The sequence below is a fragment of the Oncorhynchus clarkii genome, chromosome 13, assembly GCF_045791955.1.
Source record: "Oncorhynchus clarkii lewisi isolate Uvic-CL-2024 chromosome 13, UVic_Ocla_1.0, whole genome shotgun sequence".
Classification (NCBI taxonomy): domain Eukaryota; kingdom Metazoa; phylum Chordata; class Actinopteri; order Salmoniformes; family Salmonidae; genus Oncorhynchus; species Oncorhynchus clarkii.
In genome coordinates, this window is record NC_092159.1 from 55,037,680 (window position 1) to 55,054,656 (window position 16,977).

The 16,977-nt window shown below is 44.3% G+C and overlaps 2 protein-coding genes and 1 non-coding gene across 3 annotated transcripts; 2 read left to right on the forward strand and 1 right to left on the reverse strand.

Annotated features, from left to right (window-relative positions):
- Window positions 1–252: 252 nt before the first annotated feature.
- LOC139424055 (NADH dehydrogenase [ubiquinone] 1 beta subcomplex subunit 10-like) lies at window positions 253–5,480 on the reverse strand. Its single transcript, XM_071175746.1, has 4 exons — window positions 5,296–5,480; window positions 4,603–4,741; window positions 3,245–3,384; window positions 253–561 (listed from the first exon to the last, which is right to left on the reverse strand). The coding sequence occupies exons 1-4, from the start codon at window positions 5,441–5,443 to the stop codon at window positions 476–478; spliced, it is 513 nt and encodes a 170-aa protein (XP_071031847.1). The 5' UTR covers window positions 5,444–5,480; the 3' UTR covers window positions 253–475.
- Window positions 5,481–5,912: 432 nt separating this feature from the next.
- Window positions 5,913–16,123, forward strand: LOC139365107 (large ribosomal subunit protein uL3-like). The gene is made up of 11 exons (XM_071102493.1): window positions 5,913–5,977; window positions 6,920–7,148; window positions 9,274–9,466; window positions 9,840–10,008; window positions 10,182–10,317; window positions 11,609–11,795; window positions 12,286–12,446; window positions 13,267–13,368; window positions 14,261–14,356; window positions 14,563–14,682; window positions 15,975–16,123. Exons 2-11 carry the CDS (start codon window positions 7,146–7,148, stop codon window positions 16,035–16,037), a joined length of 1,230 nt encoding a protein of 409 aa, XP_070958594.1. The 5' UTR covers window positions 5,913–5,977; window positions 6,920–7,145; the 3' UTR covers window positions 16,038–16,123.
- LOC139365315 (small nucleolar RNA SNORA71) lies at window positions 15,479–15,604 on the forward strand. The gene has a single exon (XR_011626605.1). It is a non-coding gene; the product is annotated as a small nucleolar RNA SNORA71 (small nucleolar RNA).
- Window positions 16,124–16,977: the final 854 nt, after the last annotated feature.

A 16,977-nucleotide genomic window follows, 5' to 3' on the forward strand; every position in this document is an offset into this window, starting at 1 on the left:
TTTTAGAATCAAACTATGAATATCTGAGATGTGCTATCATGTAGATTTAATCATGGCTGCATATTTCACAACGCTGGACTTGAATTCGACCAAGATGAATCCCAAATGAGTCAGATTTCTTGTATTCTGTGTCCCCTTGAAATTAGAATATTCAAGACTTTTCCACTCAGACCCCAATGCGTTTTGATCAAGTGAGAATCAATCAAATACATTGAGATTCAGTACTACTTGTGGCAGTGTACTTGCAGCCCAGTGGGACTAGACCACAACAGTTCCTATTCAAGAATGGTTTGAGTTCTGGAGATGGCTAAAAACTGCTGGAGTCAAGGGTAAATGCAGCTCATTCAAATAAGTTGTCTGTTACTACAGCTAAACAATACAATGAGGACAATTAGTTTTTCGCAATAAACATATTTACTCTACATTTCATACATAGGAGAGAGACTTGGAACATAGTGATTAGGGGTTATATTGTTTAAGCTTTTGCCTCGGCCGCCATCATCCTGTCTTTCTGCTTCATCAGACATTTCCTTGAGCTGGCGTAGGCTCCCAGATCCCCATCTACAACAGAGGAAGGACAACAGTTTGACAATGCAATGGAACAGTAGCCTCACAGCCTTAACATTTCTGCATTCCACTGCAGGAAATTCTTCCCTGGAGGTGTCATGAAATGATTTATATTGAAAAACATTCGGGCAGCAGGACTTAAGTTTCGAAATGTTTACTACGCGGCGGAGGGATACATTCGAGGTGAGGATTTACAGATTTACTCCCGTGTCCGCCCCTATATATAGACCCCATGACCGCGACACTTTATTGCTGAGGTTGCACTGTCACTCCTTTCTCTCAGGTGGGGTGGAGATGCTAAGGATGTGCCGCTGGGAGCTGGTCAGCACAGACGCCTCCCAATTCGGCTGGGGGGGTGTGACTAAGGGCAGGGTGGCCAGCGGCTGTTGGCTACACCCTTGGAGCGGCAGGCCCATCAATACACTAGAGCTGTACTGCTGGCCCTGCAGTCTTTCCTTCCACATCTGAAGGGAAGACATGTCCTGGTGAGAACGGACAACACCACAGTGGTGGCTTACATCAACCATCAGGGTGGACTGAGGTCGCACTGCCCCTCTCTTATGGCACGGGAGCTCCTTCTCTGGGCTCCGGGACGCCTAGCGTACCTGGCATCCTGAATGTGGCAGAGGATATGCTCACAAGGGAGGGCCCACCACCTTGGGACTAGAGCCTACATCCCCAGGTGGTGCAGCACCTGTGGGACAAGTTCGGGAGGGCGCAGGTGGACCCGTTTGCCTCCCTGGACAATGCGCACAGCCCCCTGTGGTACTCCATGTCGGAGCCACCTGGGCCTCTGTGCTTGGATTCTCTGGCTCACGATTGGCCAGGGCTGGAGCTTTATGCATTCCCCCCGTTTCCCCTGATCCAGGCTGTGCTGGACAGGACCAGGGGCATCATCTGCTTCTGGTGGCCCCATACTGGACCAGACTTCTCCTGTCGCTGTTGTCTGGGACACCATGGCAACTTCCCGAGACCAGACCTGCTGTCTCAGGCCGGGGAACTCTGTGGCATCGGAGGCCGCACCGCCTCAGTCTGTGGGATTGGCCACTAAACGGCACCAATGGTCCATGTTAAGACTACAAGAGGGTGTAATGAACACCATGCAGAACGCTAGGGCGCCTGCTATAACCGCGGCATACCTGCACTGGCGGTTGTTCTGCTCTTGGTGCACTAGTATTGAGGTTTGGCCCAAGTCATGCGGGGTGCACTATGTCCTCCAATACCTGCAGTCTCGCTTGGATGAGGGCTTCACAGCCTCTACACTGAGAGGGTATTTGGCTGCTATATCTTCCTGTCATGTGGGGTGGATGGACAGGTCAGTGGGGCGCCAGCCTTTGGTCTCCAGGTTTATGAAGGGGGTTTGTCCCCTGCGTTCAGCTAGGACCCATTCAATGGCGAGTTGGGATCTGGATGTGGTCTTGGCAGCTTTGGCAAAGCCGCCTTTAGAAACGTTGGAGTCTGCTTCCCTGAAACACCTCTCTATGAAGGTGGCTTTCTTGGTAGCGATTACTTCATGAAGAGGGTGGCTGAGCTCCATCCTCTTTCGGTAAGTTCTGAGTGCTACCGGATGGACCCCGGGGGGAGGAGTATATATCTCCGTCCCAACCCTTCATTCCTCACGAAGATTCTGTCAGACAGGCATGTGAACATCCCTTTTATCCTGTCTGCTTATGACCCTCCTCTCCGGCATGCTGTGGCTGCCTATGTGGAGCGTACACAGTCAGTGAGAACAGACCAGATCCTTGTCTGCTATGACGAGAGTCCTGGGGGCTGGGCTATCAAAGCGGAGGCTCTCTCACTGGATCGAGGAAACGATTACGACAGCATATCGCCTAGCTGGGATCTGTGGTGGCACATTCAACACGAGGTGTTGGTGTGTCCTGGGCTCTACTGCGAGGAGTGCCCTCGCTGATATCTGTGCTGCGGCCAGCTGGGCTTCCTCGTGGACCTTTGCTAGGTACTATCGGGTAAATGTGGCACCTCCCTCTGCGGTTGGTTCAGTGGTCCTGGGCGTCGCCTCCCCTTCCGGGGATGTGCCGGGACCCCTCTTCCACAATGACGGCCCCTGCGTCTTGGTCCCACGCTGGGACTTCGCCGCTGGCTGGCCAGGTCCCTCTAGCACTGACTAATCTGGTACACCAAAATATTGGAGTGATCCAATATAGTGAAACATAACGAAGGTTACGTATGTAACCACGGTTATGTGAGCTATATGGATCACTCCAATCTTTTACGGTGCTAGAGGGGCCTCAAATTATGTAGATAACATGTCACGGCCATGGGGTCTATATATGGGGGCGGACCCTAGCCGTTACACGGGAGTAAATCTGTAAATCCTCACCTGGGATGTATCCCTCCGCTGCGAAGTGATACCAATATATTGGCGTGATCCATATAGCTCACATAACCGTGGTTACATATGTAACCTTCATTTTTCCAGGTTTGGGTCTGTTGATCTTCTCTCTCTGGCATGAGTTTTTTTTCCCATCAGTATTATTCAGAAATTAAAACATACATCTGCAGACTCAATAACGGGTGCTGTCAGTGGTTGGAGGTTCGAGCGACGCATAGGCCTAGCTGTCATTCTTGGAACATGGAACATGCTATCAACAGTGTTACTGCCATATTTACAACCCTGAATTGTAATTGAGGCATGACTGGAGTGAGTGGTATTTACAGCGTGACTGGTAGGCCTTGGCCACGTCTGCAAACTGCTGCAGCTCCTTGGAACAGTTCTGATGGTAGCTGGTACCCTCCCTCTGCTGGCAGGCCCTCAGACGCTCCTGGACCACCTTCACAATCTCCTGGTCCACCTTACTGGACGGGCGGGGGAGGGACACACACACAACAGACAGCTGTTAGGGACAAGGGTAGGGTGGTTGTGAATTCACTAAACAGGACAAGCCGATGAATGGTTAAAAGCAGTGGGTAACACGGAACCCAAACCGGCTGTGCGCGTGCGCCATCGTGCACAAATGTATTTTGTCCCCCCCACACCAAATGCAGGTTAAAATATCAAAACAAACTCTGAACCAATTATATTAATTTGGGGATAGGTCGAAAAGCATTAAACATTTATGGCAATTTAGCTAGTTAGCTTGCACTTGCTAGCTAATTTGTCCTGGGATATAAACATTGAGTTGTTATTTTGTCTGAAATGCACAAGGTCCTCTACTCCGCCAATTAATCCACACATAAAACGGTCAACCGAATCGTTTCTAATCATCTCTCTTCCTTCCAGGCTTTTTCTTCTCTTGACTTTATATTGCAATTGGCAACTTTCATAAATTAGGTGCAAGACCTCGTTCGTCTTTCAGTCACCCACGTGGGTATAACCAGTGATGAGATGGCACGTGGGTACCTGCTTCTATAAACCAATGAGGAGATGGGAGAGGCAGGACTTCTGATCTGCGTCAGAACTGAATTTCTATTTTAGCCCTTGGCAACGCAGACACTCGTTGGCGCAATAATTGAATAACAGATTTCTAAATCTATTTTGCAACGCACGCAAAGCGAGCGGTGTAGTCAGCCTGTAACTGTCCTATCATATCTGACCACAGAACATTAATCTCTTGGACAAACTATGTAAGGTCAACTTCCCGGTAACCAATTGATGCAGATTCAGACTTTTCATACAACAGATGTGGAAAGCCTTTCGTGAACTTGCACTTGACTTTTCCCCCCTCTTACTAGCGGACTTTGCTGATAGGTACTTTGAGGGAAAATGACTTAATATGACTGGTTGTCCCACCTAGCCATTTGAAGATGAATGCACTAACTAAGTCGCTCTGGATAAGATGGTCTACTTTTTTTTACAGTATGTCTTGTCATTTAATCCAGTCAATGGGTTTTTCCTCATGATGAGAGTTGGTGTAGAGGGGTGTCAAACTTCTGGAGGACCACAGTGTCTGCTGGTTTTCACACGATCCTTTATTTCAGACTGGAAAACCATGACTATGTACTTAACGACCTTCATTGGGAGGAAAGTAAAGCCAGAGGCACTGTGGCCCTCGAGCTTGAAAGAGGAATACTTACTGATCTCTCCTCCACTGCATCTCAGCCTCATAGTAACAGGTATAGTCTCCCTCTGTGCACTCGGTCAGCTCTGGGACACGGCGGAACTTCTGGTGGTAGTAGTTGTACTTGTTGCCAGAGTGGATACCCTCCACAAGTTCTGTTGAGAGATGGGGGGAACATGTCAACATTTACTTCTTGTTGATCATGTGGTACAAAGTACTTAAGGAGTCCTATTGCTGACTGATTTCACATGAAAGGATTGGTGAAAGCTATGTGGAACTTCCAGTCCAATGTTAGATCAGTGATATTACTGGAAAGAGGTGAAGGATGCATTTCTAGACCCTGAATTATAGTAATATGATATTTAATGAGTAGTATCTAGCTAGTGTCAAGTGCATTGCGCTGCATGCAACATTATGCACTACACCTGAATAAACTAAAACTGCAACACACATAGCTACCGAGCTAGGTAGAAAGCATAACCGCAACACTTGCTAGTTTTGACAGCTAACCCTATCTAGTAAGCTAACTGAAACAATTTCTCTGAACTCCACATCTGTCATTTGAAATCCTCTATCATTATAAATGTTTTATGCCATGGTCTGTCTCCATGTATCTCGCTAGATATCCAACATTAGCTAGTGTTAGCAACCCCACAGATGGGTTAGTTCAAAATATTTGCCAAAACGTTAGCTTAGCTAGCTAGCTCACCTCTGAATGTGGTGACAGGGAGGTCCACGGAATAATAGAAGAGTTTAGTCAAAATCAGGGCTGGGTTGGGAAGGGTCGTCTGCTTGTCCACGATGGGAGTCTGGTGGGGAGGCTCTGGATACGCATCTTTATCATAGTCCGATGGCATTTTGCTGTCTTTTGTTAAAGAACAAAAATAAACTTATTGAATTCGACCTCTTCTACGCTTCTGCGCATGCGTAGGAGGAACAACATGGCGTTGGAGGTCAGAATAACATGTAATATGGTGAACATAAATAACATTTCAGTAAGATTACCAAAAAACGATGTATACATTTTATTTACACCCTTTATCTCGAATATTACATTTACATTTCTTTCATTTTTCAAGCAGAGGTCGAAGGTAAAAGTTCAGCGCAGAGAAAATGTGTGGTCAGAGAGGAAGAGGCGACCCTGAACCCAAATATGTCCAAAACAAGACCAAAGCGTTTCTATGGGTTTGTTTTGGACCTAAACTTGGCGTCTGCCTTCCCGCCTTTGGGATCTCGTCATTATATACTGATCTCTGGTGTGTTCTAATTCAATGAACTTCCAGTCCACAAGGTGGCATATAAAACATCAAATTACGAAAAAACGTCCAGAAAGTCATCAGTGTGCGCAAATCTAGTTGAGGTTGGTGAGCTGAAGAGAATGAGTTGTTACAGTAAGTTGTATTAATGAAACTATTAATGAGAAGTGTTACGATTATCAAATGGAGGTATTTTCCCGTGACTAGATCAGGTAGTTAGTTAGCTATCTAAAGTAGTAAAGAGTTCGACTAAAACAATAGAAATGCCATGAAAACGCTACGCATGTGCCACGTGGGGGTGATAATTTTAGCTAGATCCAGAATCTCCTCGTTGCCGCCAATCCAAATTAGCCTACATTAAGACTATTTTTGTGTATTTGACACTCATGTTTGGGTAAAAATGGGAGTAATATCGTCACCAAAAAAACTATTTCTATATTACTAACGTTAGCTATGCTACCAGTTTCTAAGAACTGGGGTTAGCATTTAGCCGAATTATTTTCTAACCAAGAGAAGGAGAACTTTAAATATTATGCAGCGAAAATAGTCAATTATATCAGACCCGGATTTTAGTTACCTGTTGGAACACACAAATTATGACGGCTTTGACCAATATCCACTTTGTTGGCTCAGATTTTGAATTGGGGCCAAAGAATGTGTCCTTTGTTCTGTCCCACACGTTTTGCGTTCCATTAATATTTTTACTGCATGTAGCTAGCGCGTTCCTTAGATATGTCGTATTGTACTCTGCGGTGACCGACAGTTCTGTCTCAAAATTGGTAAATAGTTGTCAGGAAAACAATTGAATAATGAAGTCATTTAGCGGTTTAAATAGCTATTGTTATTATCCTATATTTTTGCTCTTTTGAGCTTAAAAACAATCATGTGTTTTGCGCTGGGGAAACATGTCATGTTTATTAGCTCGTAAAAGTGACTAATAAATACCCTTGAACCTTGTCATGCATTCAATCTTCATAAGAGCCTTTAAGCCTACATATACTAATTCCTCCTCCCAATCATGTTATGCATTTGTACAGTAACAGTAGATAAACAGTAGATGTCTCTCTCTCCCCACAGATGTCTGCAGCCAGTTGTCTGGGCACCCCACCACATGACCCACCACCAGAGGCCCACCACGAGCCAGTGCTGGCAGCCCTGGTCTTGTTTGAAAATGAATATGGCTCCTTAACTGGGCCAGCCACCAAATTAGAGCCCTTGCACAGAGTAACATCTTGAGTATGACTCTGACATCAGCACTTGTTCCTATCTCTTTCTGTCCCTTGCCTGGACGGCACACACAGACATGGTCAGTGGTCCTGCTGTCTTTTCTATATTTCTAACCTGAAGGGCACCTTGGAATCTACTAACTTTGGTCAGGGGCTCTGTTTGTGTGTTTGTTTATGTGTGTATGGTTTGATTTTAAGTTTCTGGTGTGTTTTGTTGAGTATTAAGACAACTTGTTGAACACGTTGCGTGCTCGCTGTTCTTTCTCAGTATGCCATGTGCAAGAGGGCAATGGCGTTGTGCTTTTTGCACATGGCCTCAACATCGATAATATCCTAATTTCTTTTATACTTTGGCTGTTGTTTCTCGGCTACCTCAGAATCATTGCAGTCACGATTACTTTTTAGAGACGTTTTCTTTATTTGAGTTTCTCAACTATTAATTTGTAATGAATTCTGTATAGGAAATATTTCCCATTAGTTGTGCTACTAACTTGGTTTGAATAATGAAGGATTTGTTTCATGTGGACAGAAATTAATCTATTGACCTCAATGCAACACCTTTTCCCCAGGTTTTCATCTCTTTCAAATCCGTCTACAGAAATGTACAATGCTTGCATTATTGGTCCATTTGCAAGAATATACTTAATTTTTTTGCTGTCACAGAAATGGACTAGTCTGTTCAGTCAGCTTATGAAGGCATATTTCTAGTGTGGGTATGTTGATCCCTGTAAAATGAATTTTCCACTATTACTCTGCATGTGTTCTGATGGCTAATGAATCTTGATCGTCACTAAATTTCTCAAGACCGTCTCTTTGCCTGTATTAGTCAGTGTATAGGCTGTTCAGCACACAGACACTTGTCTTGAGCAGCCGTTACTGAAGCTCCGAGGTTGACAGGGCACACAACATGGCCATTCATTGTCAGAATGCAGCCATTAGGCCTCTTCCTGACACCTGTTCTTGTCACCGGGCTAATCCAGACAGGACGTCTGTCATAAACACGTAGGATGTGTGGGTTACTGACGGTACGAATGGGGAGGAGGTGATTTTGGGGATTCTTCAGGGCTATTACCCCTGGTTCTTCAACTTGGTCCCCGAGCATTTCATTTTATTCTGTACGTAAATTCCGAGACACTCCATTTAGTGTAATATTTTACATTTCATATGGTAGGTATTAATTTGTTGTCATCACCCATTTCGTGTAATATGTTACAAATTCGGAACATGTGAATTTTAAATTGTAAAACATATGATAGGTTACGAATTCTAGCTAGGTGGCTAAAGTTAGATACGCAAAGGGTTAAGATATTAGGAATTGGGTTATTTCTATTAACATTTTATTTCACCTTTATTTAACCAGGAAGGCCAGTTGAGAACAAGTTCTCATTTACAACTGAGACCTGGCCAAGAGAAAACAAAGCAGTTCGACGCCAACAACAACACAGTTACACATGGAATAAACAAACGTACAGTCAATAACACAATAGAAAAATCTATATACAATGTGTGCAAATGAGGTAAGATAAGGGAGGTAAGGCAAAAAATAGGCCATAGTGGCAAAATAATTACAATTTAGCAATTAAACACTGGAATAGTAGATGTGCAGAAGATGAATGTGCAAGTAGAGATACTGGGGTGCAAAGGAGCAAAAAAAGAATATAATATATATCAATAGGGTTAGCTAACATGTTAAGTAGTTGCAGGGTAGTTAAAAAGTTGCTAATTAGCTGAAATGTAAAAGTTGTTTGTGAGATTTGTACTCGCCACCGTTGGTTTGCTAGACGTTGGCGTTATACACCTAACCCGACCAACCACCCTCCTGTTTGCCCTCTGTCATTATGTAACCATACCAAATGTATCATATTGGAGTGTCTTGGATTTACATTTAATATGTTATGTCTAGTCTGGGACCAGCCTGTGCTTTGTTTTCTATGTTATTGATAAGTTATTAGTTTATATTGTACTTGTTTTCACTAATCCTTGTAGGTTATTATATTACTAGTTCTAGTTCTGTTTAGAGCCAAGATCTAGTAACCCATGTTTGATACTTCAGAGAAGGGTGATATGAATTCAACTGAAATGTAAAAAATAGACATCAAAATCAACTTTATCAAGGGTAAAGCCCAGCAATAACCTGGGGTTTTAGAGCCCTTGAAGCATTATCAGAAGTTAATTGACGTGAACATCTGTTTCGCTCCCTCCCAGTCTCACCGTAAATTCCACGCGCCCCGCCATGGGCACATGGGCTTCCTGCCCTGCAAGCGCAGCAAGAAGCACCGGGGGAAGCCCCGCAGCTGGCCCCAGGACGACCCCAGCCAGCCCGTCCACCTCACCGCCTTCATGGGCTACAAGGCCGGCATGACCCACATCCTGCGTGAGGTGCACCGCACTGGCCTGAGTATGTACAGTCTGCCTTACAGTGTGGGATGATGTAAGATTTGGATAGAACAATGTATATGTGAACCAGGAGTAAGAGCCATGAGAGAATTAGACCTGGTCCCAGATCTGTTTGTCCTGTCTAGACAAGGATCTCTGAGAAGACGCTGTATGATTTCATTTCTGAATAATGGTGATGGAATCAAACCGCTGATGCCAGAGAGAAAACATGTGGCATTGACCATAGAGCCCAGCTCTGTTTTCAATCCTAGTCTTCTTCCTCTATTCTGCTCTGACATTGATATGACACTTTGTCGTTCCTCCTGTAGGCGACACACAGGCCATTTGTCTTTATTATTTTTGTGGCAACTGACCCATATCTCCTCTCCCAACAGAGCAAGCCAAACGTGAGTCTGTGGAGGCCGTCACTATCATCGAGACTCCGCCTGTGATGGTGGTGGGGGTTGTTGGGTACATCGACACAGTCCGTGGCCTGAGGTCCTTCAAGACCATCTTCGCCGAGCACCTCAGTGATGAGTGCAAGCGCAGATTCTACAAAAGCTGGTGGGGCACATTGAAGTAGAGACTGTGACTGACCTCTGTGCAGATGATGTTTGATGTTTTAATTTCTGAATAATAGTGTTGAAATCAAACCGCTGATGCCAGAGAAGGAGGAGGAAGTAACCTATGACAAGAGATTATTTTTCAATCTCTACCCTGTATGTAAACTCTTCCAGGTACAAGAGCAAGAAGAAGGCATTCACCAAGTATGCCAAGAAGTGGACAGACGAGAGTGGCAAGAAGCAGCTGGAGAAGGACTTTAATAACATGAAGAAATACTGCACATCCATCCGGGTCCTCATCCACACTCAGGTACATAGAACCCTCTTATCAATCATGTGATCCAACAGAAATCCTCCACTCCTATCCTCAGTGAGTTTCTATTGGCTTGTGGTGAGTAAGTGACAGCTGGTGGTATCCCTGGGGTTCATCTGTCTCCACCCCAAGGACCTCCCTTCAGAACGGGCACGGCTGTCTGAGTTATAGCCTACCCAGCTCCTACCAGTCACATGGCAACTGAAAGGGGGGAAAACCTTCCCTAATCTCAAGGCCCGCGTTGTGAACAAATGTCTTCTCTCTCTCGCACGCACACATGCAGAGGAGTACTAGAGTATGGAGTTTCAAATTACAGTTTAAAAATACTCCTGTGAGGAGCAGTACCTCGACTGCACTTGAGGAAAGTTTGTGTTGGCAACAAACATTACTCAATCTTACTGATTGAATTCAGGGTATTGTGTCTGTTTGTCGAAGCAGTGATATGATTACTGTAAGATGTGGGGATAGAGCAATGTGAATCATGTCTCCAGTGAGAGTATCCGCCTGGTTCCAGATCTGTTCTAGCGGTCTTGATAATTCTTATCACATTTGGCAGATGTTTTTTCTCTTTCTGCAGATGATGTATGATGTTTTAATTTCTGAATAATAGTGAAGGAATCAAACCACTGATGCCAGAGAGAAAAACATGACCATATGAGTCAAGGCCGCAGAAATAGACGAGGCTATCGGAGACCTGACTGATGACTCACAGGACTGTAGGGTGAAGTTGCCTCTACACCAGGGCTGTCAAACATACAGCCCACGGGTGTATAGATATATAAAACAATAATGTTGTATATATCATTTTAGATTTGTGTGTAGGAAAACAAACTTTAAAAGCTTTAAAATGACTAAAACCAAATCTAAACTGTAGAAATAATAGACCTACATTCATAGTTTCTTGAAGTTGTCTAGCTCGTTAATAATCTCCCTAATGACAGCTAGACAGAGTGAGCATTGGAGGGGCTGGATAGAGGATGCATTTTTGCAAATTGGTGGCAAGTAAATATTTTACAAAATTCAGTGCTGCCTTCCGGATGTCGTTGTAGACCGACTGCGGCTCCCGGGGCAAATTGAGTTTGACAACCCTGCCCCAGGCGCTGATCTTGACATTTCCCCCAATAATGGGTAGGATTGGGGAAAGGGAAGCTAATCCTGGATCAGACTGAATCCTAAAATAAATCATATTTAGTCTGTGTGGAAGTGATGGGAGTGGAGGCACTAAAGTTGTGTGTGTGTGTGTGTGAATCTTGCTGGCTTCTGTACATTTATATTTGTGTCTCTCTAGATTCGCCTGCTGCCCCTCAAAGCTAAGAAGGCCCATATCATGGAGGTGCAGCTGAACGGCGGCACCATCTCCGAGAAGGTGGACTGGGTCAAGGAGAAGCTGGAGCAGCCCGTCCCTGTGTCCTCAGTCTTCTACCAGGACGAGATGATAGACGTCATCGGGGTCACCAAAGGTCATGGGATGAAAGGTAAGAGGTTTTGAGGTACTTGGTCGTCGAGGTAAAAGGGTCACCGTAGAAGATAGTCCTAGGTACAGATCTCCCACTCATCCATTTGTTCTGTCTTGCTACCAAACGTGACAATGTCCTCTGTGCAGATGATGTATGATGTTTTAATTTCTGAATAATAGTGAAGGAATCAAACCACTGATGCCAGAGATTTTTGTTGTTGAGAATGACCATATGAGTTGTCACTCAGCCTGGGAATGAGTGGGAGAAATCTATATGGACATTAATGACATGGCAGTACCATTGGTTATAATATCTCCAAAGTTGAGACATCTCTAGATCTAACAGAATGGCTCAAAGACCCAGAGTTTTTCTACTTGCTAATAATAATCTAATTAGTAAAAGATGCATGTCAATGTCTGCTGACTGACGGTATATTACTATTCAGCTATTCTATTGGCTGGTCCTGTGGCGTAACCCATTTCCTACTGGTTTTCCTATTGGTTGTCAGGTGTGACCAGTCGTTGGGGAGTGAAGAAACTGCCCAGGAAGACTCACAAAGGCCTCCGTAAGGTGGCCTGTATCGGAGCCTGGCACCCTTCCCGTGTGGGCTACACCATCGCCCGTGCCGGCCAGAAGGGCTACCACCACCGCACAGAGCTCAACAAGAAGGTCCGCAGCACCAAGGCTCTAGTTGAGATGGGCATGTGAAATTCATTAGTTGAGATGTGAAATTCATTAGTTGAGATGGGCATGTGAAATTCATTAGTTGAGATGGGCATGTGAAATTCATTAGTTGAGATGGGCATGTGAAATTCATTAGATGAGATGTGAAATTCATTAGTTGAGATGTGAAATTCATTAGTTGAGATGTGAAATTCATTAGTTGAGATGTGAAATTCATTAGTTGAGATGTGAAATTAATTAGTTGAGATGGGCATGTGAAATTCATTAGTTGAGATGGGCATGTGAAATTCATTAGTTGAGATGGGCATGTGAAATTCATTAGTTGAGATGGGCATGTGACATTCATTAGATGAGATGGGCATGTGACATTCATTAGATGAGATGGGCATGTGACATTCATTAGTTGAGATGGGCATGTGAAATTAGATGAGATGGGCATGTGAAATTCATTAGATGAGATGGGCATGTGAAATTCATTAGATGAGATGGGCATGTGACATTCATTAGATGAGATGGGCATGTGACATTCATTAGATGAGATGGGCATGTGAAATTCATCAGTTGACCAAGTGTTCCTTGAAAAATAGGTGTTTTGACCTCAAAGGGACTGACTACTTTGTAAAATAGTTTTCTAAATATATTATACTTTGTTATTGAACGATCTGTGTGGATGTTTGAGTTGCGTATTCAACTGGAATTAGTTTGGGTTCTGTTGTGACTGTAATTACGTAGAGGTTCATACTGTACTGCTTAGACTGAGGTTCACCACCATCATGCTGTTTCAGTGTTTTACTCTGGTCTACAGATCTACCGTATTGGCAAAGGGATCCATGTCCAGGATGGCAAAGTGATCAAGAACAACGCTTCCACTAACTACGACACCACCCAGAAGACTATCACGCCCATGGTAATATAATGTTATTGACATGGTACTGAGCCTGGAAATTATGTGCTATAACATGGTAACCATTCTAATTCTTACGGTTGGTTCAAACTTCTTCGGGATCGTGTCCCATCCACAGGACTGTTGAGCTAACGTAGGCTAATGTGATTAGCATGAGGTTGTAAGTAACATTTCCGAGGGCATAGACATCTTATATGGGCAGAAAGCTTAAAGTCTTGTTAAGCTAACTGCACTGTCCAATTTACAGTAGCTATTACAGTGAAATAATACCATGCTGTTTGAGAGTGCACCGTTTTGAACTTGAAGTTATTAATAAACAAATTAGGCACATTTGGGCAGTCTTGAAACAACATTTTGAACATTAATGCAATGGTTCATTGGATCAGCCTAAAACATTGAAAATGCACTGCTGCCATCTAGTGGCCAAAATTGAAATTCCACCTCAGCTGGAATAATACATTATGGCCTTTCTCTTGCATTTCAAAGATGTTTTGTTTTTTTGTATTATCTTTTACCAGATCTGTTATATTCTCCTACATTCCTTTCACATTTCCACAAACTTCAGTGTTTCCTTTCAAATGGTATCAAGAATATGCATATCCTTGCTTCAGGTCCTGAGCTACAGGCAGTTAGATATGGGTATATCATTTTAGTTGAAAATTGGGGGGGTGGATCCTTAGGAGGTTTTAATGAAGTGATGCATCCTCTCGTTTGAACACCAGCTTTGTCTGACGTCACACTGTAAAGCCAAACGTAGAGGCCTGACATGCAAGATGGGTATATGGCCAGTATTTGCACTATAATAAAGTGTATTGCAGGTTGTGGCCATTAATGTGGTGTACTACTCATTTAACCTGTAATTATTCATCCATCCTCTCCTGTTGTCTGTCTGTAGGGAGGGTTCCCCCACTATGGTGACGTGAAAAATGACTTCTTGATGCTGAAGGGCTGTGTGATCGGCTGTAAGAAACGTGTCCTCACCCTGAGAAAGGTACAGTGCCCATGTGTTAGTGACAACTACCTCTGTGCAGATGATGTATGATGTTTTAATTTCTGAATAATAGTGAAGGAATCAAACCACTGATGCCAGAGAGGAAAACATGACCATAGGAGTTGGGGATGTAAAAGCATGAGATATATTTGACCTTGTGTTGAACTCTAACCACGTGTGTGTGGTCATGTACTTCTCTCTCACAGTCCATGCTAGTGCACACATCACGGAAGTCCAAGGAGACCATCGACCTCAAGTTCATCGACACCACATCCAAGTTTGGCTACGGTCACTTCCAGACCCCCCAGGAGAAGAGGGCCTTCATGGTGGGTACCGGCTGGGTTTGGGCCTGGGTGGAAGGGCCCGCTGGCTGTAGATGGATGTGGGAGTGAGCTGAATCATTGTAGAGGGGAGTGGGACTGACGGACAATGTTAGTGATGGAGGAGTGGGACTGATGGACCATGTTAGTGATGGAGGAGTGGGTCTGACGGACAATGTTAGTGATGGAGGGAGGAGTGGGACTGACGCACAATGTTAGTGAGGGAGGGAGAAGTGGGACTGATAGACAATGTTAGTGAGGGAGGGAGGAGTGGGACTGATGGACAATGTTAGTGATGGAGGGAGGAGTGGGACTGATGGGCAATGTTAGTGATGGAGGGAGGAGTGGGACTGACGGACAATGTTAGTGATGGAGGGAGAAATGGGACTGACGGACAATGTTAGTGATGGAGGGAGGAGTGGGACTGAACAATGTTAGTGATGGAGGGAGGAGTGGGACTGAATGACCATGTTAGTGATGGAGGTAGGAGTAGGACTGAATGACCATGTTAGTGATGGAGGGAGGAGTGGGACTGAATGACCATGTTAGTGATGGAGGTAGGAGTAGGACTGAATGACCATGTTAGTGATGGAGGGAGAAATGGGACTGACGGACCATGTTAGTGATGGAGGGAGGAGTGGGACTGACGGACAATGTTAGTGATGGAGGGAGGAGTGGGACTGACGCACCATGTTAGTGATGGAGGGAGGAGTGTGGGTAAGTAAAGGGGAAGGCTGTAGGGTTATGTAGGGACAGCGTAGGTTGGGGTGGAGGCACTGAAGCGTTTGTGTGAAGGCGGACACCCTGTATCGAAAGTGACTACGGCATGACTGTTGTCCTAGTCATTGATAGTACAGGAATAGTGATGAAAGATTTTCCCGTGTTTGTTGGAATACCTGTTCCTGTCAAACCCTGTATCTTTCCAACATCTTCAACAATCAATACTTTTTCAACTTTTTTATTTTGCTTGACCCCCTGGTGTGATCTAATGCTATGACAATTGTGTAATTGGCTGTGTATTAGCTGGATTCTGAATAGTGCTCAGAAAAATAAGGTAAAGGGAATTGAGATGTGGAATTAAAGGGATGTGGACTAGAGCATGATGGGGAACGAGGTGGAGTGCTGCTCCCTAACGCGTTCCAAATGGCACCCATAGTGCTCTGGTAAAACGTAGTGCACTATATAGTGTGCCATTTGGGATATTACCCTCGCTCTCAGCTGACATGACCCATGTCTGGGTGAACCTGTTCCTTTAATACTGGACTTCTGTTGACCCTGCTGTGACTTTTGACCTACAGGGCCCACTGAAGAAGGACGTGCTGAATAAACTGCCCGCCGAACCATTGCCAGAGGATGTTTAGAAGTGATGGTGGTCCACCGTTCTAACTAGCTCAACAGAGAAACAAGTTCTTATAGTAACAGTCTCCTAATAAAACAGTCTTATCTATCCAGGTGGTGTTTGGCTATTCTTTTCAAATAAGCTTCAGCCTAGTTTAGACTGCCTATGTCCCAAATGGCACCTATTCCCCATATAGTCTACTACTTTTGTTCAGGGCCCAAATGACACCCTATTTCCTGTAGAAATATAGAATGGGCTGCCATTTGGGGGACCAATTTGGATAAGTGACTAATGGTGGCACGGTTAGTCCCCCCCCCACACACACACAACAAATGATGGTTAAACAAGAGCACTTGTGGCTTCCCTCCACTATACTGGTGGCTCACGGTTAAAAACAGAAGTCAAATTTCAGTTGGACCTTGTATGCAATTGACCAATAAAGATTCACTAGAAATGTTAATCATGTATTTGTACTGTATTTTTATGAAGTTTTATTTTCCCATTATCTTGATAGCCTGTCCATTTCTACATGCTTTATTGTCGGTTAGTTGATGAATGAAGAGGGGGTACGCTGTCCAAAAATCCACTCAGAGCCATTTGATGATGAAAGTTTTAGAGAACCAATAATCTCCTAGGAATCTTCTCTGGGCTACAATCACTTAAAATAGGAATTGTTCAGGGAGTCCATTTTGTCAGGCCAGTAACACACCAATGTTCTGGCCAGCCCACTGGACAACATGAGTACAACGCTCACCTTCAAGAGTTGAGGACAAACTGATTCAGTATATCACAGCATAGTCATCGTACAGTGACAGTTCATACCAGTAATGCCCATATTCACTTTTCTTCAAGTGACCATATCTACCTATTGCTGTTTTATTCAAAATGGCACCCTATTCCATATGTAGTGCACTACTATAGCAGGGCCCTGGTCAAAAGCAGTGTACCATATAGCACAGGGG